A 24,539-nucleotide genomic window follows, 5' to 3' on the forward strand; every position below is an offset into this window, starting at 1 on the left:
ATAAGATGCTGGCAAAGTCCCAGTTTTAACACCTAGAACCCTGGTGTTTTAGGCTTCCAAAATAAGTACATAGCTCAAAACTCACAGATTACTTTATTCTTGCTATAACGTTTTTTAAACTAGCCACTAACTTACAAAGACATCTTACAAGTACACTTTTACTCCTCACAGAGCGACATTTGGAGCAAGCACATGCCCTAGGCTTTGATGGCTCCTTCTCTCATGTTCAAGTGAAAACCTAAGCACATCAAGACCTAGGGGGACCATTCCCTGTATCTTTCCCTAACATGCACAACCACGATGCAGAAGGTCTGACATCCTTCTGTGGATGCTGCATATTTTCTGCTTTTTGCATTCTTCCTCAGAAGGCACAGGCCACAAACAGAAGGCAGCTGACCTCCTCTCACAACAGGAAGTGACCCTCCTCAGTAAGGCATCCCTGAGTCCTTTGTCAGGACCTTTGCAATTCTAGCTGCTGCACTCTGCTCACTGTATAACACAACTTGGATTCTAAAGGAAGGCCTGGACCTTCTAGCCCATACATGGTGACAGCCCCACTCCCCACAGCACATGCCACACATCACCTGTCCCACCTGCCACCCAGCATCACAGAAACAACACTGAGAGCACAGCCTGTGCTTCAGTCCATATGTCCCAGCAGAGCCGGTCCCACCCAGAAATTGTTCTGCACACCAGCTATAAGTTGGAGGGCCCAGGTAGGTGTCTGAATTTAAGGGAGGGGCTAAGAGCTTCTCCTTGCCTTCAGGTAAGAATGTTGCCATGTGAGGAAAGGATGCTGGGAAGGACACAGCCACCCTGGAAGAAGAAAAGGCTAAGGTATATATGGGCAATTCTAATCCCAGCCAAAAAGTGGCCCACCTGTACTCCAGACAGGGAGAAACGCCCCACCCTAGATATACAAAAGGAACCCACCACTGTCACATAGCCACATGTACATATGTGTAAAAATACATCACTCTTTCTTCTAAAACTGATCATTAAACTATAAGAATTAAGCATTTTCTTTCTCTCCCTCTGTCCCGCCCTCCTTCCTTCCCTCCTTTCCTTTTTTTGGTGGGACTGGGATTTGATCTCAGAACTTCACACTTGCAAAGCAGGCACTTTACCACTTGAGCCATACCTCCAAGTGCCCTATATTTTCTTTATACACCATATTTCAGGGCAGGAGGCATGGCTCAAGCAGTAGAGGACCTGCCTAGCAAGCACAAAGCCTTGAGTTCAAACCCCAGTACTGCCATAAATAAATACAGATAAATAACTAAAAACTATATTTCAGTATACCTGACATATCCCTAGATGAGAAGGAAAGAGCTTCTTTATAGAATCCAGCTAATAAACTAAGAATAAATCCTAACCAGTAATTGACAGAATTGAATTAGTAAACTACATACGCAGCCTTCTGACAAAACAGTGACTTGACAACAGTGACAAGGACCTGGTGGCATAGGTAGACAGGAAGCCACCCTAGCATCTGTACTACAGCAAAGGGAAGCCAGCTCCAAGGAGGGAGGATGGTTGGTTGGTGGGGGAAAGACAAACACCGAGCCTGTACACGGCACTGCATGATGGCCAAATCCAGGTGAGGTACAGATAAGCACAGCCCCTCAACTGCCATCTCGTCTCTACTTTTATGAAGTTTGGGACTTTCCAAGATAAAATGTTGTAAAAAGGCCATTTTGACCCAAAAGTCTTCCTCATTTTTTATCTAAGTATTTCTTTAAACTGATGAAACTCAAATAACACAATTAAGCGCTTTAAGATATACATTAGTGAATTTCAGTGTACTTTTGGACTATGCAATCACTCCCCTAGCTCCAGGACATTTTGCCACCTCCAAAAGGAGCCCTCTTATCTACTGAGTAGTCACTCCCCATTTCTCCCTCCCAAGCCTACCAATCTGCTTTTGGTCTGTTATGAGTATTTCATGCAAGTAGAACCACACAATAGTTGTCTGCATTTGTGTCTAGCTCCTGTCACATACTGGAGTTTTCAGTGTCAGTCTTGCTATAGCATGCATCAGTACTTCATTCCTCTTTACAACCTAGCAATGCTCTACCACACAGCACCATTCACCCTGTGATGGACACTCAGGGCTTTTGGACCTCCTGGACACGTGGTAATGCTGCTGTGAACACTGGCAATACAAACACAGCCAATCCTAATCACTAAGAGCCAGTGCTGTGGTCATCTGCAGACATGCACAGAGTGGAGAAAGCATGGTGCACTGCCTTCTTGTCTCAGCTCCCACCCTGCAAAAGAGCATCCTATTCTGGGTCCACTTAGTGCCTCGCTTCTGGGCTCTGTGGTAGTGTTTCAGCTGCTTTAGACAGCCCCATGCGCAGTGCTGAAGTGCCTGTGTGTGAAGGGCACACAAAGCTGTGCCCTGCCTCATAGAGCACATGTGTGTGTTACAGGAGCTTCGCTACTGGCTATGACCTCAGTGTTAATAAATCAGTAATATGCACTACACAAGGTATCTATAAAGAAAAACACTTAAACAAGGCCCAAAGGAACCTAGCCCCATACTATCCCCTAAGATTAATGGCTCAGTGTTTGCAAATTCAATGTTTATGGCAACTTTATAGAATACAACTACCTCAGCTAGTGAAAATAGACAGTTTTGAGTAGCTATGTTCAATTCCTTTGGATATTGCTACAGTGGGGAGGTCCCCTCAAAGGCCCATGTTTTAGAGGTTTAGTCCCCAGATAGTACACTTGAGAAGTTGTGGGGCCTAGTGAGAGTTCTGCCAGTAGCTGGAAGCATGCCCTCAAAGGGGTTATTAAGACTCTGGTCCCTTCCTCTTCATTTCTTTCACTCCCTCTACCATGAGCACCCCACCACAGGCCCAAAAGCAACAGGGCCAATCGATACTACACAGAAACCTCTAAAACTATGAGACAAATAACCCTTTTCTCTTCATAGGTTGGTTATCGCAGATTATTTGCTATAGCAATAGAAAGCTGATTATACAGGTATATACCTAGGAGTGGAACTGCTGGGTAATAGTAATTAGCGTTTATCTTTTGGAGGAACCACTAAACTCTATTTTAAACTGACTGCACCACTTTACATTTCCACTAGCAATTTGAGGGTTCTACTTTTTCTATTTACTCAACACTGAGCTTTATTTCCAGTCCAAAAATTTCTTCCTATAATTTTTTTTCTCTTTTGGTGCCACTGGGATTTGAACTCAGGTCCTCATGCTTGCTAGGCAGGAGCTCTTATCACTTGAGCCATTCCACCAGACCCAAATTTTCTTTCTAAATCATGAAAGCCATATAAAAAACAATCTCCCAGTTTTAACAGGTAAGTTAGAGGTGTCAAACTCACCTGTTTACGTGATCTCATGGCAGCTTCTTCTAATGTTTCTGCAGCTTCAAATTTCCCTTGACGTCTGTAAAGTGCTCCAAGGTTTTTCAAAGTAGTTGTAACAGTCGGACTGTAGCAAAGCATACAATAACAGAACTATGATGTTTAAACCTAGGGCAACCACCATCAAAAACACATAATCTAAAGGTCGGTCAGATGTGTATTCTGGTGAAAATGTGTTAACTTTCCATTCCTGCTTCAGTGCCAACAGGCACAGAGGCCAGGAAATGGCTCAAGGCTACAGTTTGCTCTAGTAGGAGATACCATGAGAAGACAGTCCTTGTTTTAGTTGCAATGTTCTACAGAGTTCTTCCAGCTCAAGCTTCTCTGCTATACAGAGCTCTCCTATCCATGCTCCCTGCAGAAGTCCCTGCAGCAGGTGGACACTGCATCTATTTGGGGCCTGGTCACTCTCACAGACCTCTGGCCACTGTCCACAAGAGCATGAGTCTGATCTATCCAGAGGTCAGCATACTCCCTCTGCAGGCAGAGCTTCTTGGCCCATGGCAGGCAGGAATAAGGACAAATCATTGTGTTGTTGCTAACAGCCTCTTGCCTATCACCAGAGCAAGCCAGGGTCTCCCGCTCTGATGTCAGTGTGTTTGAAGAAAGGAAGAGACTGGATGGAGTGTGGCTGCATTCCTGACAGAGAAGTTTTACTAAAAACTTAGAAACAGCCTGGCACTAGTGGCTTACACTGTAATCCTAGCTGCTCAGGAGGTGGAGATCCAGGGGATGGTAGCTTGAGTCCTGCCTGAGCAAAAAAATTCAGATGATCCCAAATCAAGAGAAAAATCTGGACGTGGTAGTGCGTGCCTGTCATTCCAGCTGCTATGAGAAGTATAAGTAGGAGGATCACCATCCAGGCAGTCCAAGCAAAAAGTAAGACTGTCTCAAAAAATAGCTAGAGCAAAAAGGGTTGGAGATATGGCTCAAGTGGTAGAGTGCCTGCCTAGCAAGCAGAAAGCCCTGACTTCAAACCCCAGAAACATGAAAAAAAGGAAAAAGTTAGAAATAAACCTAGATTCATTTTGGTACAGATCTGTACTTTGAGAGGTGTTTTTTCCTATCACTAACATTAGGCATCTCGGGTACAAAAACAAAGAAGGCAATCTGCATGTCTTAAGAGACAACTACACAGCAATGGGAAAAAGAAAATACATAAATTTTATGTATTATGGTAAGTGATATGGGGACCCAGAGGAGAATTTATTCTAAACTAGGGTCCAGCAAGTTTTTCCGAAACAGATGAGTGGGGAGCTGAATCCTAAAGAAAGGAAATTAAAACAAAAGAACCACAGCTGAATAGGAAACACGTGCTGCTTAGATGGGGCCAGGGCAGCCCTGAGTGCAGGAGGTGAGCACAGACTCAGGAGACACCAGGGCAAGCCTGGTAGGGCTCATACTCATCCCCAGAGCTGCAAAAGGGGGTAAGGGAGAGTGTCAGCATCGCCCTGTGTAGCTAGGGAAGATTTGCTAAGGGCTGGCTCTGCAAGGCCTGCTTGCATGTTAGCCCTGAGTGTGCTATGCAGCTGCCTTCAACACTGTTTTCATCATATAAGTATCTCCATTTCCTTCTATTAGGTGGTTATCCTTGGCAAACCAGTGTTAATGGACAAACCCATTCTACTGCAGATGGGTTCTGCGTATGCAAATGATCTCATTTACAAAAACTGTGGGGCATTAAAATCAGAATTTGGGGGAAATATGAGACAACATAACTACAACACTAGGAAAGTTTACCATTGGCCCTTTGCAAGCTGCCCCTAGAGTCATTACTGTCCCAGGCTTTCTAATTTTTCAGATCAACCCACCTACCTATCAACTTTGCAGGCTTTGTACCAGCCACCATACTCTCCGAACGATGTCCCATCCTTCTGCTTTCCCTAAATTATGAGAAACAATTTCAAGTGAGTAATGACTGTGAATACAGTGCATACAATTTAGAAAATTCCTCAAAATAGTACAGCCTTACTTTGCACTCTTCTCTTTCTTCAGCGTGCATCCAAATAGGCTTATTTTCATCTAGGAAATTAAAAATAACATTCCTTAAGCTGAAGAATAAGAACCCACTAAGCAAAAGAAAGTTGTTAGTTCTCAGTGATTGCAAAGGTTTTCTTCTTTTTTTTTTTTTTTTTGTATGCTCCTTCTTAGGTATCACCTTGGACAGATCAAGAAGAAAGTCCATGGAGGGCACAGGTAGGTGACAGTCATTCACCTTGTAATGTAACTTTGCTCACACAGGACCTGAAAGCATTTAAAATTTGAGAAACCTAGCACTAAATAAAAGTTAAAGAAAAGTAAGAGGATTTAGGAGCAAAAGCAGAAAAGATACAAATCAATATTCCTTTAAATCTTAACTTCTCAGAACATTAATATATCCCACTAGACAATGAACAGACTCATGTCATGGAGGAAATGAATCTTAAAAATTATGTTTATGAAAAATATTTTTTGATATGAAAAGTGCTCTTACCCAAGGGAAAAAAAGGCCTTTTAGCATCTGCATGGAGGATACACCCAGTACAGAAAACTCAGTTAACTGGACTTCCACATTTTGAGCAAGAAAAAGCTAACAAATAACAAGGAAACCAAATGACACACTTTTTGTGGACGGGTGGGGGTGACGAGGGATGGAACCCAGGATCCTGTGCATACTAGGAAAGTACTCTAGCAATGAACTACACTCCCAGCCCCCCAAGAGTAAAAAATGTTTAAAGAAGTATTAGGAGAGGGGCCTGGCACCTCTACAAAGTCAGCAAGCTTCTGAGGCCGAGCAGGCTGAGAACTCTCTCTGCCTCTCTACGCGGAAGCAGCTGATCCTACCGTGTCACACAGCTCCACTGTCCCCACAGCGGCAAATTGCAGGCCTACTGCATCTTCAGAGTAGGAGGTTTACTACTCCACTTACTGGCAAATAAGTGAAGTGCATGTTTGGTTTTTTTTTTTTGCCAATACAGGAGTTTGAACTCGGGTCTTCAACCTCTCTACCACTTAAGCCATGCCCCAATTCTTCATTCTTCACTTTTTAGATAGAGTCTTGCTCTTTGGCCAGAGCCAGTCTCAGACCACAATCCTCCTACCTCCACCTCCACCTCCCCAATTAGCTGGGATTACAGGTATGTACCACCAATCCCAGCACCAAAGTATACTTTTGAAAGATGTTTCCAAAGTGGTTTCTAGGAACTCTGTAACAGAAAAAAATTAACCCACTCTGGTTGCCATTCTGTGCCACATTGGTGGAACACATGCATGTCCTGGCTGATGTCCCCAACGGCATTAATGACACCAGAAAGGAACATCTATTTCCAATGTCATTTCCCACTGGGGCTGTGAGACACAGTTACACTCCTGAGTCTGAAGTGAGCAGTGACCACAGAGCTGGGAAAAGCGCTGCAAACATCACAGGCAGACTACACATGTGGAGTAACTGGCCCCAGATTTGACATGGAACTCAGAAATCCCCAAAAATGGCAGATCAGTCGACTCCTAGCTGTCAATTGGGTTTCATTGCTCTAACCTCAGCAGGCACTGTGGACCATGAGGGAGCAAGACAGAAACACACAGGAGGGAAAATTCTGGGATTTCTTTTTCCTAGGGATATAACACAGTGATGTACATAAAATGCTTCAGTGGACTAACATATACATGTTATTAAATAAAACACCCCTTTCCCTTCATATTCTGAGGTTCCCTTCACAATAATAATAACTGAATTTCCCTCATTCTGAATGCTTTATGGACAACCTGAAGAAGGAAAAAACCCACACACAAATATTTTTAATTGGCCAACTTTTTTTTTTTTTTTTTTTGGTCCTGGGATCAAACCCAAGACTTCATACATGCTAGGCAAGCATTCCCCTTTACTGAGAAATTTAAATTCTATAAAAGATTTCATAACTGTGTAGTAAGCATTTATAATGTCTGAAGAAATATAAAGGAGATACGGCTTTGGCTCTTCAAGACAAACAACCCAGCAAATCAGGGTATGGTGGAGAATTTTTTATTTCCAACAGGTTCCCAAGGGTACTGAGTTGCTAGAGCCTGGCCACACTTGGAGAACCACTGGATTACACAACTATCCTAGACAGGATGAATAGCTAAGAAGGGGTTCTGGAGTTAGTAGGCTTATGTTGTGCCTGAAGCAAACATGGACTCTGAGAGAGGCAGCATGAAAAGGTGTGAGGATTAGGTAGCCCTGAGCTCTCACTGCAGGGGGGTTTATCCCTCACTGAGTGCTCACTAATGGCCAGGCACAGTATACTCAGGACATGTCTGCTAAGCAATGGATAAGTGAATGATCAGCCTGTGCCATATCCTCTTTTCTAAGTGCCACTTAGAAAAGCATTTATAAAATTCAAATCGACTTCTATCTAAAAAGTATTATGAGGTCTTGGGTGTTACTGCCAAGTTCAAATTGGAAATCCCTCTTTTAAATACATTATACAGTAACATACACTTAGAAGTAGGAGCATATTCCTTACCATCCACAGAACCAAACTCCCGTTCATGTGCACGAGTGAGAATCTCTTTGTACAGTGTTTCTGCTTGCTTGAACTTTCCTTGTTTCAGATAGCAGGATGCCTTGAAATAAAATAAAGGCAAAAATCCCACTGACCAATGAACAGACACCAAAACAACAAAGGACAAGACTGAAAAACAGGTTACACTAAGGGGACAGCACTAACAGGAGAGGGAAGGTAAAAAAGAAGCAAGTAAATGAGGTGTATATGGATGATATACTTTCTATACAAGAATGAATACAGAATTTTTAAACCTGTTGAAATCACCATAAGATGGAGAATATGGTAGAAAGGAGAAAAATGGGAGGAGGAACCAATTCGGGATATAATACATATACAAATGGAAATGTGATAATGAAACTCTCTGTACAAATATCTTAAACAAAAATGTCTTTTCTTTTTCAAAAGCAGAAGACGAAAAGGTAAAATAGGTTCTGTCTGGGTGCTGGTACCAGTGGGAGAGGGAAGTAACAGAAGGAAAAGGTGCAGGAGGGTATAAATATGGTGGAAATATTATATACTCATGGATGAAATGGAAAAATAAGACCTTCTGAAACTATTCTAAGAATGGGGGGAGATACAGGAGAACAATAGGGAGGTGAATTCAACTATAACATATTGTAAGAAATGTCACAGTGTACTCCCCAGCATAACAATATCGTAAATATTTTTCTAAATATTTAGTATATTTTGTTCCTTTCAAATGTAAATAAGGCATACATTTCCATCTACAGGTTAAAAAAACCTTTAGAAAGAAAATGATCCTGGCCACATCCATAACATACCAGGTTATTTTTTGTCTTGGCTACATTGGGGTCATCAGGTCCCAGTTTTGTCTGGTAGATCTCAAGGGCTCTTTGATAGTAATATTCTACTTCTTCATACTTGCCCTGGTTCTGGCACAGTAAGGCCAAGTTATTTAACTGCTTGGCAACATCAGGGTGATCCTTTCCCAGAACCTGAGGATAAAAAATAATGAATCAAAAACTCTGCGTCATCACCACCATCAATCCACTCTGCACCCTCCTGCCAGAAGGATCCTTCTAAAACATAAACACGACTGTGCTCCACATTCAGCTTTAAAATCCTCAAATGGCTTCCATGCCATATAACAATAGAAATAACCAGAATCAGCCTGGTATGGTGGGGCAAGCATATAATCCCAGCTTCTCAAGAGGCAAAGGCAGGAGGATGAAGAGTTCAAAACCGGCCCAGGCAAGATTAGTAAGACCCTATCTCGAAAACAAAATAAAGGGATGTGGTTCAAGTGGTAGAGTGCCTACCTCTCATGGGCAAGGCCCTGAGTTTAAACCCTACTACCACCAAAAAAAGAGAGAGAAAAACAGAACCAGAATCTATTGATTCTTATTCTTGTGAGGAAGAAAGGGAATGTGCTAATGTTCCTTAGCTGCTTTAAGTTGTTTAATTCCTGTGATAATTCTGCACCATTTGTAGGGGTGGGGAATGTTGAGACAGGGTTTGCCCAGGCTGTCCTCAAATCCTGATCCTCCTTCTTCAACCTCCCAAGTGTGGGTACTTGCACTACTAATAGTTGTAGGTACCATCACCATGTACACTGTGAAGATAAGGAAGCTGGGCTTTATTTGTTTGAGCCCACCACACCATCCCAGCTGCTGAGCTGCTCTTCTCCTACCTTTCCAGCTATCAAGAACTCATCCCGTGGGGTCCTCTTTAGGTCCCCTCAAAGGGAACATCCCTTCATCCAAAGTCAGGCAGTCCTCACCCAACCCCCAGTTGCCTCACAAGCACATGGCTCTTCTTTCTTTCTTGACCTCAACTATTACAGCACAAGCCCAAGAATGCAAGGGCTTTGCACGCTACCAAATGACCTCATCGCCCTCACTAGAAAGGTGCCTGGTACAGAGGGAGGGACAGACATGTGCCACTCCCTCCACACCTGGGCCAAGCATTGTTCCTTTCAACTCTGTGCCTTACTAACCTAATCACCAGCACTCCACCCCTGCACCCTTTCCACATTCCCTGCCTCCCCTTCCTAGGAAGGCGTGAACTCAGCTACCCACTGATGGACTCTGGGAAGCCAACCCCAACACCTGCATGCCCTGGGGCTGGAGGAGCTCCTGCTCCCTCTTCTCCCACAGCTCTACCCTACAGGTGATGCGCTCTGCTGTCCCACATCTGCCTGTGCACCGTGCTCCTGGAGAGGGACTCCAGCAAGCAAGGGAGTCCGAATAAATGAAATCACAAGTATTTGAACAATTTGGCAATATTTGAACAATAAATTTTTTTTTTTTTTGAGATAGGGTCTCGCTTAAGTTGCCCAGGCCAGCCTCTAACTCCTAGGCTCTTCTCACCTCAGACTCCCAAGTAGCTGAGACAAAAGGTGTAAACTACCGCACCTAGCTTAATTGGCAGATCCTTTTATTGGGGGGGCTGGGGGGAATGAACTCAGGACCTTGCCCTTGCAAAGCTGCACTCTACCACTTGAACCACTCCCCTAGCCAGTCTGATCACATTATAAAGCTCATCATCTTTTTTTTTTTTTGGTGGAACTGGGGTTTGAATTCAGGGCGCTCTACTGCATGAACCACACTCCAGTCCATTTTGCTCTAGTTATTTTGGAGATGGAGTCTCCAGAACTATTTGTCTGGGCTAACCTTGAACCTTGATCCTCCTAATCTCAGCCTCCCAAATAGCTAGGATTATAGGCATAAAACACCAGCACCTGGCCTAATTCTTAATACTTTTGTGCTTTCCAATTTAACCAAAGCACATGCACATCTGACCACTTCATTTCATAATTACCATGCAGATGACAACATAAATAAAATATTACCTATATAGTTTGAGAATGAGCCCCTTTACATTTTCTCTCTCCCAATACCTTACCATAAAGGTCAGAATTAAATGCTTAATCTCTCCATATCACTGATAATAAACAACCACTAGACACCCCAAATTGAACCAAGATCTTCAGTCACACATGGGATGGACCTGACATCTGACTGTCACATCTGCATGTGGTCACACTGTGCTGCTGAGACAATCACAGCACATTTTTCAACACCTAGTTATCCTAAATTGTAGCAGCTGCCATTAAAGATCAATGACATTGACTTGACTTATAGCTGAGTTAATCTTACGTTCTGAAAATAATTATCTGTTCTTTTTAAGTTTCATAAAGCCTGAAGCATCTTCTTTAATAACAAGCACACACTACTGTCAAATGCAGTGTTCCAACATTGTCCGCCTGCAGCTCAGGGACTCCCTATTTCTGAGCCACAGTAGGCACCATAAGTCCTGCACACTGGGCCCTGCCCATCCATAACATGCCCTCCCTTAAGGCCTCCACACTGATTGGGCAGGGCAGGCAGACTGGGTTTTGTTTTGGGGACTATCAGCCTTTTCAAAAGAATTATTTTCAGTAAATGATCAGTAATAATATATCATAGTGTTCATGTCTTAAGACTTAAAATTGAAATTTTTTTCAAAACATAAAAATCTTAAATCTCAGAGAACAAGAATCCTTCATTATTTCATACCTTTTCTCTGATTTCCAGGGCTCTTTTACACAAAGGCTCAGCTTCTTTATACTTCCCTCGTTTACCGTACAGCACAGCAAGGTTGTTCAGAGTTGCTGCCACCTGCCAACACAGAAGGCCACAAAAAACCAATGTGAGAGGTATCACACAGGGCAATCCACATCCCAGACCCATACATTCTCTACACATATGGTGAACCCTCTTCACGGAATTAAAGAATGGACTGTAGGTCAGAGGAACAGGGAAATTCACTATGAGAGAGACCACACCACAAATCAACACTAACATGATCTTGATTTCTTTTTAATTTCCCTGGAAACCACAAAGTCAACCAAAACAGACAGATCTCTGCAAAACTGACCAGATTCTAATAAAAAGACAATATAATTTCTTGAGAAAAATCTAGAGAAGGACATGCAATTTCATTTAGGATAAAAAAATACAGTCAGTGATCCATTTGAGGTGGTAGCTAGCAACAAATCAGGAGTGACTGCCATGTGTGAGTATCAGAGCTGCCACCCAAGAAGCTTGTCACTACCTGCGCAGGCAAAGCCCTACCTGTGCCATCTGGGACAAGACAGTTCTCAGATCATCCCTGTTGAGCTTGACATTGGGATGAGCTGGACAAAAATGTACTGGGGAAAATAAAACGTAAAAGATTGAAAGAATCAGATATACAAACCGCGGGATGATCTTTGCCCAGAGTTTTCTCACGGATAGCCAAAGCATCATTCAGTAGATTAGCTGCATCTTTGTATTTGTTCTGGTCCCTAAATTGAAAAACACACATTAAGTGTTTAGATGTAGGTTACTATAATCAACAATCAATATAACTATTATTGTTTGGTGGTGGAGTTGAACCCAGGGTTCATACATGCCGAGCACATGCTCTACCACTAAGCTGTACCCAGTCCCCTACATCTTTTTCAAATGCCAATTCTGGAAGTAGAGAGATAAAAGTTAAACTCTGACTATAATAAATAAATAAATAAACCCTGTGAGAGGAAAAAATTAATTAGAAGAAAATCCATCAGTAAATGTATCAGCAAGGTGAGTTCTGGATCAGACCTGATCAGTTTCTGCACTTGGCCCTCCCACAAGGACAATGGTGCCACCCTGCAGTGCTGTTAGCTGCCCTGTACAGAATTAGGAAGGCAGTCTAGGACACTGTACAGAGCTTGTGTTCCTTGTATCAGAAGGAACACCATGTCTGAGCTGAGCCCTCTGAGCAGCAATCAACCTAAGCTAGAACTTGTTAGAAGCCTGGACGTATCCCAGACCTGCTCAACTAGGAGCTCTGGGAGAGGGGAACTTAACAAGCATACTAGGAAATTCAGAGTCAAAATTAAAACAAAGTGTAACACTATATACACTGAAATCCTGAGAGAAGAAATGGGCAAGACATTAGAAAATTCACAAGAAGATACAGATGACTAAAAATATCCAAAGAAATGTGAATTAAAACACATCCCACTCATCTACTGACAAAAGGGGAGAGGTGACTAACATTGCCCAGGTAGGGGATAGTGGGGCAAGAGCGTGGAGAGTGCCAACCCCCTAAAGAGCAGTTTGGCAATATGTACCAAGACCGTTACATGCTAACCCATCTTAGATTAAAAACATCCAAATTTTTAGACAACACTTAGAAAAATGTTCACTGATATATTAAAGTGGCCCAAAAAAGCTTAAAATTAAATGCCCCTTAGTACTAAAATGGTGAAATCATTTGGGAGGAAGAGGCAGGAGGATCTCAAGTTAAGGCCAGCCTGAGCTACAAGAGAATCTCACAGAAAAAAGTTAAAATAGCTGAGTATGTGTGGGCTGTTCTAGAAAGTCTGGCCTGGCAATGCCTTCTCCAGCTCGGTGAGACCCTTGCCATATAGCTGGCTAAATATTTTGGTTTGAGCCCTGGGCATCTGAAGCTAAGTAGATGATAAAGCTAAAACATATTTCATGGGACAAGCTGGGGAAGAGTTGTCTCCAAGTACGAGTCAGTGCAGAAAGTGAAGGACTGGCCTGTACACCAGGGCCAGGATGTTGAGCATGGTGGCTACGTCAGGGTGGTCATGGCCTGAGGTCTTCTCCAGGTCTTCAAGGGCCTGCTTGCAAAGTGGAACAGCCACCTCGTAGCGCCCCTGCGAAGCATACTGGATCACCAGGTTGTGGAGCGTGCGCAGCCGGGCAGGGATCTCGTAGCCACCCTGCTGGGCAGCAGCGGCAGCGCTGCTGTGTTGCTGCTGGACTGCACAGAGAAGGCACACTTCAGAGAGGTTATTAGGACAACTGTGCAGTTAATTTAACAGTTCACTTAACACCTTCCCAGCTAGCTCTCATTCAAGTTAACCCCTACACTAATTCACTGTTTTTCGAGCACTCTCTGGTATCCACAATGTGACTTATCTATTAGAGATGGTGTCCCATCAGCTAACAATGCCATGACACTTCCTCTGGGTGTGAAACTAAGGAAGCAGTCACTCTGACCTCTTCCACCCTGCAAGAACCCACAGGTCATGACTGCACAGTGCATGCACATCTATTTACCAACGTGTGTCCTACACACTACTATATCCTAACACAAATAAACTATTTTAGATTCTTGGGGAAACAAAGGTAATCCTGCCGGGCATAGTGGTACATGCCTATAATCCCAATCCTTGAGAGGCTGAGGTAGAGGATCTTGAGTTTGAAGTCAGCCTGTGCTATATACAGTGAGACCATGTCTTGAGGGAAAAAAGAAAAAAGGCAATCTGCTGTCCTGCTGTACTTTCGTACAGCAGGCTACTGTGCTAAGGTTCCACTAACTATGACAAATACGTCCTCGGAGGGAAAGAACGCACCACTCTGCCATATATAATCATACAGCCACACCACTAGCCACTCACTTCCTTGACCTGGGTCGTCCTCATCGTTTGGGAAGAGATCATCCAGAGGCTCTTTGGTAGAATCAGTGTCTTTGTCCTCCTATAAAAGAGAACCAAAGCATCTTTCATTCTACAGTATTACATATCCTGCCTGAAAAATCTTTTTTTTTTTCATTCAAGAAATATTTATTGGTAGATACTATGGGAGTAACAAAGAAGACTCAGACAAACATCCTACCCATAAAGAGCTTACAGTCTAGAAGGGGAGATTGAATACATACATGGGCTACATGGTCAGCGGTCTGTGTAAGATGAATCTGACATTGCGTAAAAACACAAGCAGGAGTAAGAAGAGGTAATGTGACACTGAGAGGGTGCTGAATTATCTAGGTGAAGAAGAAAGAGATGTGGAAGAGTATGAGGTAAAACAACAGGACTGAGCTGGAGACTAGATGTGGGGAGTGACAAGATGAGAAGTAGGTGACTTCCTTCTAGCTAGCATAGCTGATATTATCAAGACCAACAAAGAAAATTATTCTGCATAAAAACAAAATGCCTGGGATATACCTGCTACAATCAAAGAAATCTGCCTGAAAATCTTAAACATAAAATTTACTTTAAAAATCTCACAAAAAATTGCCTGTTTTTAAGATCAAGTATAGAATCATCCACAATGTGGCCTATCCATCAGTTTAACAAAGAGTAATAAAATATGCTTGCCTATGTGCAAGGTCCTGAAAAAGAAAAAAAAAAGTATGAACCACTTGCTAGATTGGAACTCAGAATACTTAAATGCAGGCTACGGTGTAACAAGACACCATGACTGCATTTCTATGCCTTGGATTTTGCCTGTGTTCTGAGCATTCATGCAAAGCAGGGAAAGCCTTACTTGAAATGAAACCTTATTTGCAAACAAATCACCACAGAAATGGAGGGGCTGGACTCCCCTGCTCTTGAGTCTACAACAGACTTACTGCAGGAGTTCTAAGAGCAGCTAGAAACCTGCCAGCATTACATCTGTGAGTCATGCTTCCCTATAGATCGCTGAGCAGTACAAAGGGTAAAAATAGTGAGCACACAGTGGACATAACAGACAATAGCTTAACCAGTTAAGAAATTAGCATCAACACAGGGTGCATAAGGTAATGGGCCTGCATTCTTCAAAGATACAAAGGTCATGAAACACAAAAACTGAGGACTACTCCAGGTGAAAGGCAACTAAAGAACAGGACAAGAGCTGGGGTTTGGCTCTAGACCATTTGCCTAGGTGCTTGGTTCCAACCCAGTACCACCTGCCCCCAGAAAAAAAAAAAAGATGATGGAACAGCTACATGCAATTTACAATCATGAACTGTATCCAAGTGAAAAGTGCTATGAGGGCTACTGCTGAAACAATCAATGAGAAAACAAAGTGCTGTGCCATGGCAAATTCCCTCAGTCTACCTGGGGCCTGGGACTCCATGGGAGGGACATCCTTGGCCCAGTGAACCTCACCTGGCAGCAGGAGGGGAGTAGCATGTGGTACATGCCTCCTATTTGAACACAGTCCAGAAGAAACAATCACTCAAAAGGAATTAGTTCCAAGTATGGCTTCTCCAATTTTGACATTTTTTCAAAATAGAAAGCTTAAAAAACACTTGGTTCTATGGAGTTAGGTCTCCCCTTTTCTCATGTTCCAGGTAAATCCCTGGCTGGCAACAACATCTCCAAGTATTGTTACTCACAGCAGTCTCCTGCTCTAGAGGAGATGTGCAGAAGAAACAGGGTAAGCCTCATGAATCAAGAGTGCTACCATCTGAACTGCCCCACCTCCCAAAATCCACACGATTAGACCCAACCCCAAGGGGGTGGCACTTGGAGACGGAACCTTAGGAGGTGATTAGGGTTAGATAAGGTCAAAGGGTGGGGCTCAGGATGGCACTGTGTCCTCATAAAAGGAGATACAAGAGAGTACACTCATGCTCTCCACATCAAGTCAGGAAGCAAGTCTCCACCACAACCAACTCTGCTGACAGCCTGCTCTGATCTTAAAGTTCCACAGTCCAGACTATGGAAAAGTAAGTGTTGCTCAAGCTGCCCCGCCTGTGGCATTTGTTATGGTGGCCCTAGCAGAAAAGGCAAAGGGTAAGTGCAGGTCTCCTGCAGCTACACACAAGACTGTTCCAGGGGCTTCAGCATAGGGGCTTGGACTAGAAACACAAATGTGGAACTCCCTAGAATAATGATTATGCATGTACACAAACATGCTTGGCACCAAGGAAGCATTAAAAAAAAAAAAAAAAGCCCTAAATCCTCTGTTCCTGAACTGAATCCTCGAACAGAAAAGGGCTTACTGGAAGGACTAGTGACATCCAAAGAAAGTCTATGGTTTAGTTAATTGTTACACAACCGTGTTACTTTCTTAGTTTTAACATGTATTCTTTGGATACATAAGATGGTAACATTAGGAAAAAGTAAACTCTCCTGTCAATCTAAAATTATTCCAAAATAAAAAAAGTTTACTTAAAAAAGCTAACCGAATCAGAGATAAACAGCTCAACAGTTGCACACCTGCCTAGCAAGTGTGAGGACCTAAGTTCAAACCCCAGTGCTGCCAAAAAAAAATAATTGAGACTAGAATAAACATCTTAAGACAATCAAAAGAAAAAGAAAAAGAAAACCCTTTGGCAATCCCTACATTCCAGGAACAAAAAGATAAGCTGGTAAGGAGACCAAGGAGGCATGGGAGAGACAGCAGGCGAGTCAAATGGTAGCCTGGGGGAAAAAAGATAAAAGTCAAGGGCACCGTTAGCTGCAGAGCAATGGGAGAGTTGGGATTACAGATGACAGGACTGGGCCCTGCCAATCCAATAGCTGATGAGTATGGAGGTCTGAAGGGTAGGGAGGGGTAGGGAAGCTCAGCAGCATTCAAACTGTGGCAGGGCTTGCCAATGAGGATGGTGGAGCCTTGTACTTACAAAGCATCTTTACATTTTCTGATCACTGTTCTAAAAATCACATATGAAAATACACTGCAGCTATGCCTTGTAGGCAAGGGGGGCCTCCACTGCCCCACCTCCAGCCATGGTCCTGCTAAATGCAACAATCCCTTCAGGGGAGAAGACACTCACAGTTCTACAGTAGGACCTACCTCCTGAGCACCACACTGAGGAAGGAGCCACTCACCGAGGGGGAGATGTCATCATCGTATTTCTTTAGCTGGTTCATGAATTCCAGGTGCTTCTTTTCTTCCTCCAGCTGAGCCACAGACTGTTCACTCTTCTGTAACTTCTGCTGTGTGTTGGCCAGTTCATCCCGCAGCCACTGATTCTCCTGGCACAGACGACGAACCTGTGCACGCAGTTTCTGTTTCTCCGACTCAACAGCATTCAGGTGATTTGACAAAGCCATCATCACCTAAGCAGAAGAGACATTTCCACACTGAAGATGCCATCCCACAAGAGCCCTTCCCATCCACATGAGCAGTGTGACGCTCTAGCTTGTATTTACAGATGTTTTGCCCACAGTACATGTAACTCCAATCTGCTGTTTATTTCTCCTTTCACCCTTCAGCCACACACTGTATACTGTGATGTGACAAAAAGTATCATGTTGCTCAGAACAGCTACAAAATACATCCATTCTTTCTATGTGAGAGCACAGAATGGCTAGCAATGGACATCTGTGTCCTCTTCTGATGCATCTGACTTTCTATGCAGGCAGCCCTAACATAACTTTGCACCAGCCCTTTTCCATGTGAGGGTGTGTGTACACACATGTGCAGAGCACAGGAAGGTGATGGGGTAGGATCTGCTTCCACATTGAAGGCAAGAGAAGACTCTCTATAGCTACCACAAAGAATCCAAAGGCACCAGTGTATTCAGTCTATTTCTGTCACAGAACCTACTGGCTGCTCCAGTGCTCGACCTGTGGTGCGCTTGTGGCTCCTGGGGAAAACCTGCTCAAGGCTACAAGAAGTTCCCAGGGGTGTAAGTACAGAAGGAGGGAAAATATTAGGTTCACCTGTTCCCTCTATAGATCATATAACTGCCCTTCCCCTCATAACAGTAACTGTGTCACCATCCTCTTACGTCTAAAATCTCAAAGTCCAAAAGGTAGGCTTTTTGTCCTTTTTAAAAAACCTATCAACTGCCAAACTGAAAAAGGAAATTCACACTCATTTCACCTTTCAACAGAACCTGGGAAATAATAGGTTTACAACATCCAAACAAAATTTTAAGGTCTAAAGGCTTGGGGTGTAGCTCAGTGGTAGGCACTTTGCCTAACACATGTGAGACCCTGTGTTCCATTCCAGCACCCAAAAAAAAATTTTTTTCTTTAAAGGAAAACAGTTAAAGTTCTAGTATCTGTACCCAGATCTGAATGGTCACTTCCTTCATGAAAGCAAAACTGGTGATGCAACAACCCCTCTTCTCTCTCATTCTTCCACTACACAAGCAAAAATCTAAGAAAAGAGCCACTTCAGCATGTTGAATTTTACCAAAGATCTGCTGGCAGAGCCAGGAGTTATCAGGAGGGAAAAAACCCACGTGTCCAGTGTTTCCATCTCTACGTCAAACATAATAGAAACGAAGCTTTAGACAAAAACATAAAACAGCCAGGCACAGGTGGCTCATACCTGTAATCCTAGCTACTCAGGAAGCAAAGATCAAGAGGGTCACGGATCGAAGCCAGCCTGGGCAAATAGTTCAAGAGATGCTATCTTGGAAAAAAAACCTTCACAAAAAAATGGGCTAGGGCTGGGGATATAGCTCAGTGGTTTAGTGTTTGCCTCGCATGCATGAGACCCTGAGTTCAATCCCCAGTACCAAAAAAAAAACAAAAAACAAAAAACAAAAGGGCTGGTGGAGTGGCTCAAGATATAGGCCCTGGGTTCAAGCCCCAGTACCTCCACCTCAAAAAAATAATGAGACACCCTGGCCCTGGGGTGTACTACAGAGTTTACAAGTTGCTGGCCAATACCAATTCTCTTCTCCTTAGGTGTAAGGTTCTAAACTGTAAGTGGACAAAACATCAGTCCTCAGCCCCCTCATACAAGGTGCAGTCATGGAAGAAGGTTATGGCCAATGAAATGTAAACAGTGTTGTACACAATGTTGAGGAAGCAGCCTTAAGAGGAAGAAGCATGCCCTTCCTCTCCTGTCCCCTGTTCCTGGAGACAAGCTGCCAGTGTGTAGTGTGGCAGGTGACAGGAACACAAGCAGCCCTGATGACCAGGCAGCTGTGGAATCTGGCCAGGATAGCCTATCTCTGTGCACATTCACACATGTCTGTGTTACTTAAGCAGTTTGTTTTTTGTTTGTTTGTTTTTTTTTGACACAGGGCCAAATCAAATACTAAATGATGCAGAGGGGTAGATGTGGTTAAAGTTCAGTTAGCAAGTCAATAGTCATATAACAGATACAACCCATATGTAAGTGGTTCTTTACTTCCCTCCACATTAGTTAAGTGCACATTTCAAATGGGGTCTCCACCTCTCCAAAGCATTGCATTCAGTCACAACTGAGCCAGCCCCAGTCGCACCTGCGCCTCGCTCAGGCCAAGCTCCAGCATTTCCAAGGACTTGCGGATCATGTTGGATTTCTCCTCCACCAGGTTGCTCTCGTCATCCTTCTTCAAGCACTTTAGCGTCTCCAGCAAACTCTGTAAAATGGAGTTGTGCTCATTCTTCAGCGCTTCCAGCCCCTGAATTACTTGTTTTGTCTTAGAAATGATTTCATCTTGAGTAAGCTTCTCCAATTTGTCTTCCTTTATGTACACCATTGTGGACATGCTGTCATACATTCTAGAACAGAAAAAGAAAAATATTAGAGCCAGTCACTGGTGGCTCACACCTATAATCCTAGCTACTCAGGAGGCAGAGATCAGGAGGAGCTCAGTTTGAAGCCAGCCCAGGCAAACAGTTCGAAAGACCCTATCTCAAAAATATCCATCACAAAAAAAAGAGGAGTGGGGGACTGGCAGAGTGTCTCAAGGTGAAGGCTCTGAGTTCAAGCCTCAGTACAGCCAAAAAAAAAAAATTAGACATCTCATTACAGGTTTCATCACTGTTACATCTTTAAACAGTAAACACTTGTGAAAACTTTTAAATTACACTTTATAGGTAAACAATAAATACATGTATTTATGATTTTCAATCTTGAATACTATATTCAGTACTGTTTCTATTTTTCCTTTGCAGACCCACTGAATTACATTTCTGGTTTGCATCTGAATTCTTCTTTTGCAGATGAAATAACAGAAGCTAAAATTAATGTCAATTATTAAAAGCAACAAAACATCCAAATGGCATTTCCAAAACATACTACCTCAGTGGACATTTTCTAGAAACGTTTTCAAGCTTTATTTTCTCAATGAAATGAAGGGACACTAAATTCTTCTTTTTTTTTAAACAAATCGAGTTGGTATTTACTTATTTATTTTGCAGTACTGGGGATCAAATCCAGAGCCTTGTACATGCTATGCAAACACTTCACCACTGAGGTACATCCCGAGCATTATTATTTTTTAAGAGATGGTGACACTGTATCTGTATGTAGTCCAGGCTGGCCTCGAACTCATGATCCTCCTGCCTTAGTCTTTTTTTTTTTTAATATTTTTATCATTAAATTCACTACCTCCATCAATCTCCTTTATTTCCACCTCTCTCCATTCTCAGAATAGATTCAACAGGTCTCATTTTTCCATTTTCGTACATTCATACATATTTCCACCATATTTACCCTTCTACACCCTTTCCTCATGTCCTTCCCCCTCCCACTGGTGCCAACATCCAGAGAGGACTTGTTTTACCCTCCTGTTCTCCATTTTTGAAAAAAGACACTTGTTTAAGATATCTATACAGGGAGTTACATTATGATATTTCCACGTAATATTTATTATATCCCAAATTGGTTCATCCCTCCATTTTTCTCCTTTCTACCTAGGTCCCCTTCTTTTGGTGACTTCAACAGGTATAAAATTTCTGTTTTCTTGTATAGAAAGTATATCAACCATATTCATCTTCTTAACTTCCCTCTCCCCCATTAGTGACCTCCCCTTAGTGTGACCTGTTTTTCATTCTTGTCTGTGTTTTAGGTGTCTGTTCATTGTTCAGTGGGATTTTTGCCTTGGTATTATACCAGTACATGCATTGTGGGTAAGTCAATGTAAACCCCTTCTACTGCGCTTCCTCGCCCTTTTCCTGGACACTGAATTCTTGGTAACATATTTAAGCAGCCAAAGCCTTGAGAAGTGGTCATGCAATTAGAAGAAGGAAGAAAAACCAACAGAGACCGGGCACTGATAACTCATGTCTATAATCCTAGTTACTGAGGAGGCAGAGATCAGGAGGATCTTGGTTCAAAGCCAGCCCAGGATATATAATAATTTGCAACACCCTATCTTGAAAATGCTCAACACAAAAAAGAGGGGGGTGGCTCAAGTGGTAGAGCACCTGCCTAGCAACTGAGAGATCCTGAGTTCAAATCCTAGTGCCACCAAAAAGAAAAGAAAACCAACAGAGGTGCACAGAATCAGTAAGAATGATGGGAAAGGGCAGCGTGACAAGGCAGAAATGGTTCACGAAGCAAAGAACCCAAGAAGGACACAGCCAATTAACTGGAGTGACTGATGGTAGGACTGCTTTCCAACCACCACAGTCCCAAAGAAAAAGAGGGGAGGGAAAGGGCATATAAATCGAAATCAGCAAAATGGTGACTGCTGGCACTAAGCAACAACTCCTTGCACTATCTTTGTATACATCATAAAATCTTGTAATTAAGTTCAAAAACCAGAGGATCACTAACAGTGATCATGAAAGTTTTTGTAGTCATGATGGGGATGGACATCGGATTACTCATCCAAGTTAGTTCCTTCATGGCCCTTGCTACCTCTGAAACTGCATGTGTCTTCATGAACTGTCTCCCCCACTAGAGCTTGTGCTCTAGGACAAAGGCTAGGAGTTCACCTGGTACCTTATGGAATGCACAGCACCCAGGACAGCTCCTAGTGCTGGCACCCTCTGGTAAGTGGATAAACAGACAGACTAGAAGAAGGGAAGAAAGAGAAGCAGTGGATACAGGCCACAATAGGGATCTAGGGGTGAAAGCTAGGAGTATTTGGTAATAGGACTACTTTAGTTTCTGTATCACTAATTTCACTGAAAATAAAATGACTTGGGCATAGATAAGAAAACTGAATTCCTTTTGAAAAGGAGAGATTGCCTGAATAGGACTATTGAGAAGTCCACCTCCTCCTCACCACTAACAGAGCCCAGAAAACAATAAAAGAACAAAGACAAGTACTCCACTTAATAGCATGTTATTTGTGTTTATATTTATTGTGCATTTATTTGGCATATGACTCTCCAACTCCACTGCAGCAAACACATACCATTGGCAGGCTGGGAATACAGTATGCTGCTAGGAAATGGTTATACACAGCGCCATTAAAGCACGGACACTATCTGCCCTGTTCAGCATATATTCTCAGCCCAGCACACAGAATGTATTTGCTAAATGACTGAATGAGACATTTTAGGACCAGCTTTCAATGAAGATGATCTAATTACTGGTCTAACATTTCTGAGATTCCTATGGCAGAGAAGGGGCCTCCAGGATTGGTATCCCTGTAAGAAGGAAGAAAGTTAAAATCAAGGCCTCTTTTTCTCCTCATGTTCCACCCTTTTCAGCAAAGTATTTACATATTAATTCCAAAAGATGCAACATATTATTATTTTATCTTTCCCATACAAAATGATGCAAGAGTTTTACTAAAATTCACTCTGAGGCTTTGGGATACAGTTTGATAAGGGCTTTGCCCTCAGGGACCTGCAGGCTAGAAAACAAGCTACACAAGCAGATCTACCAAGAACTCCAAGTCCTGGGACAATGACTGGACAGGGGAGCACCACGGGGTAAGGGGCAGCAGTTAGTGTTATCAAATAGTTTGCTTCAGGACAGGACAGTTGAGGGCACTGCCAGCCAACGGGAGGTCTGACTGAAGCAGCTGGATGAACACAGGGAGCAAGAATATGGATCCTGTCTTTAGGTACAGACAGACTTGGGCTGTGCTCTGAAGGCAACTCAGAATCCAGGGTTCCTTCCCCAGCATTCAAAAAAAATTCATGAGAATCCAAATATTCTTGGGGGGCTATAACTCTCCTGAGAACTGAGATGGCAAGTGCCTTGACAAAGCATGAGCTATGAATCCAGAGTCTCTCCCAGTACTCAGTGGTCAGCAGACCTCTCAGACTCTTAGGAGTATGTTCTCAGAGTGTCCATGGGGTACAACACACAACAGGCACCACACACAGGAGTCACCCAGTATTCAGACCAATCTCCCAGACCAGAAAAAGGACTGAGGCACATCTCTAATACTTTTTTTTCTTTTTCTTTTTTTTTTTTTTTTTTGTGGTACTGGGGATTGAATTCAGGGCTCGTGCATGCAAGGAAAACACTAAACCACTAAGCTATATTCCCCAGCCCAGAGGCACATTTCTGATAAGCAGACATACTTCTACTGGGCTTGCTACTTTCGAAAATGGTTCCTGACTTGTCAGACTGCCCCAGTATTTAGTTAGAAAGTTATTCCTTTTACTGAGATAAAATCTGCCTCCTTACAACCTTCACCCCTTGAGCTAGTTTCTTTCCCCTAAAATAAGCACAAAATATTTTCTGCTTTGTCCATGTAACATTTCAAATATTGAATTCCAGGACAGGGTTCACTAAGTCTTCTATTCTCAAGCTCATACCTCTCACTACCTGGAGGCACCCCCTAATCAGAACAACTTCCATATCTCCCATCCCTGCCACCATCATATAAATATAGACATGCATGCCATTTGAGAGAAGGCAACAGATAGTGGCATACTTATTTACGCTGCTAGATCTCACTCTTCATTTCTGGGCTAAGTCATTATAACCAAAGGTAGATTACATAATAAGCAGTGCTCGGGCGCCGGTGGCTCAAGCCCGTAATCCTAGTTGCTCAGGAAACAGAGACCAGAAGGATTTCAGTTCAAAGCCAGCCCCAGGCAATTAGTTCGCAAGACCTTATCTGGAAAAAAATCACCACAAAAAAAGAGTTGACACAACTAGCAAAAACCCTTGTTCCTTCCTATTATTGCTTATACTCTCTCTTCAACAAAATTAGAGATAAGGGCAAATAGTTTCTGCCAGGTATTGAGGGGGTGGGGGGAGGAGGAAGGGGGCGGGGTGGGTAGTAAGGGAGGGGGTGTGGGGAGGGGGGAGAAATGACCCAAG

General features: G+C 43.0%; 1 protein-coding gene across 23 annotated transcripts in view; it reads right to left on the bottom strand.

Annotated features, from left to right (window-relative positions):
* Klc1 (kinesin light chain 1) overlaps nt 1–24,539 on the bottom strand; it is a 65,145-nt gene that overhangs the window by 18,428 nt on the left and 22,178 nt on the right. For all 23 annotated transcript variants that reach the window (XR_012445995.1, XR_012445996.1, XM_074067070.1 and 20 more), the window contains exons 2-12: nt 19,819–20,080; nt 17,462–17,692; nt 14,318–14,396; nt 13,452–13,677; nt 12,118–12,205; nt 11,436–11,537; nt 8,700–8,873; nt 7,876–7,975; nt 5,367–5,416; nt 5,210–5,277; nt 3,353–3,461 (exon numbers count right to left, since the gene is read on the bottom strand). Coding sequence is in view for 21 of the 23 variants with exons in the window: in XM_074067070.1 (XP_073923171.1) it covers nt 3,353–3,461; nt 5,210–5,277; nt 5,367–5,416; nt 7,876–7,975; nt 8,700–8,873; nt 11,436–11,537; nt 12,118–12,205; nt 13,452–13,677; nt 14,318–14,396; nt 17,462–17,692; nt 19,819–20,079 (1,488 nt within the window). In the remaining 2 variants the exon portion in view is untranslated. The remainder of the gene's footprint in view (nt 1–3,352; nt 3,462–5,209; nt 5,278–5,366; nt 5,417–7,875; nt 7,976–8,699; nt 8,874–11,435; nt 11,538–12,117; nt 12,206–13,451; nt 13,678–14,317; nt 14,397–17,461; nt 17,693–19,818; nt 20,081–24,539) is intronic.

This window comes from Castor canadensis, chromosome 3 (genome assembly GCF_047511655.1).
Source record: "Castor canadensis chromosome 3, mCasCan1.hap1v2, whole genome shotgun sequence".
NCBI classification, from domain to species: Eukaryota; Metazoa; Chordata; class Mammalia; order Rodentia; family Castoridae; genus Castor; species Castor canadensis.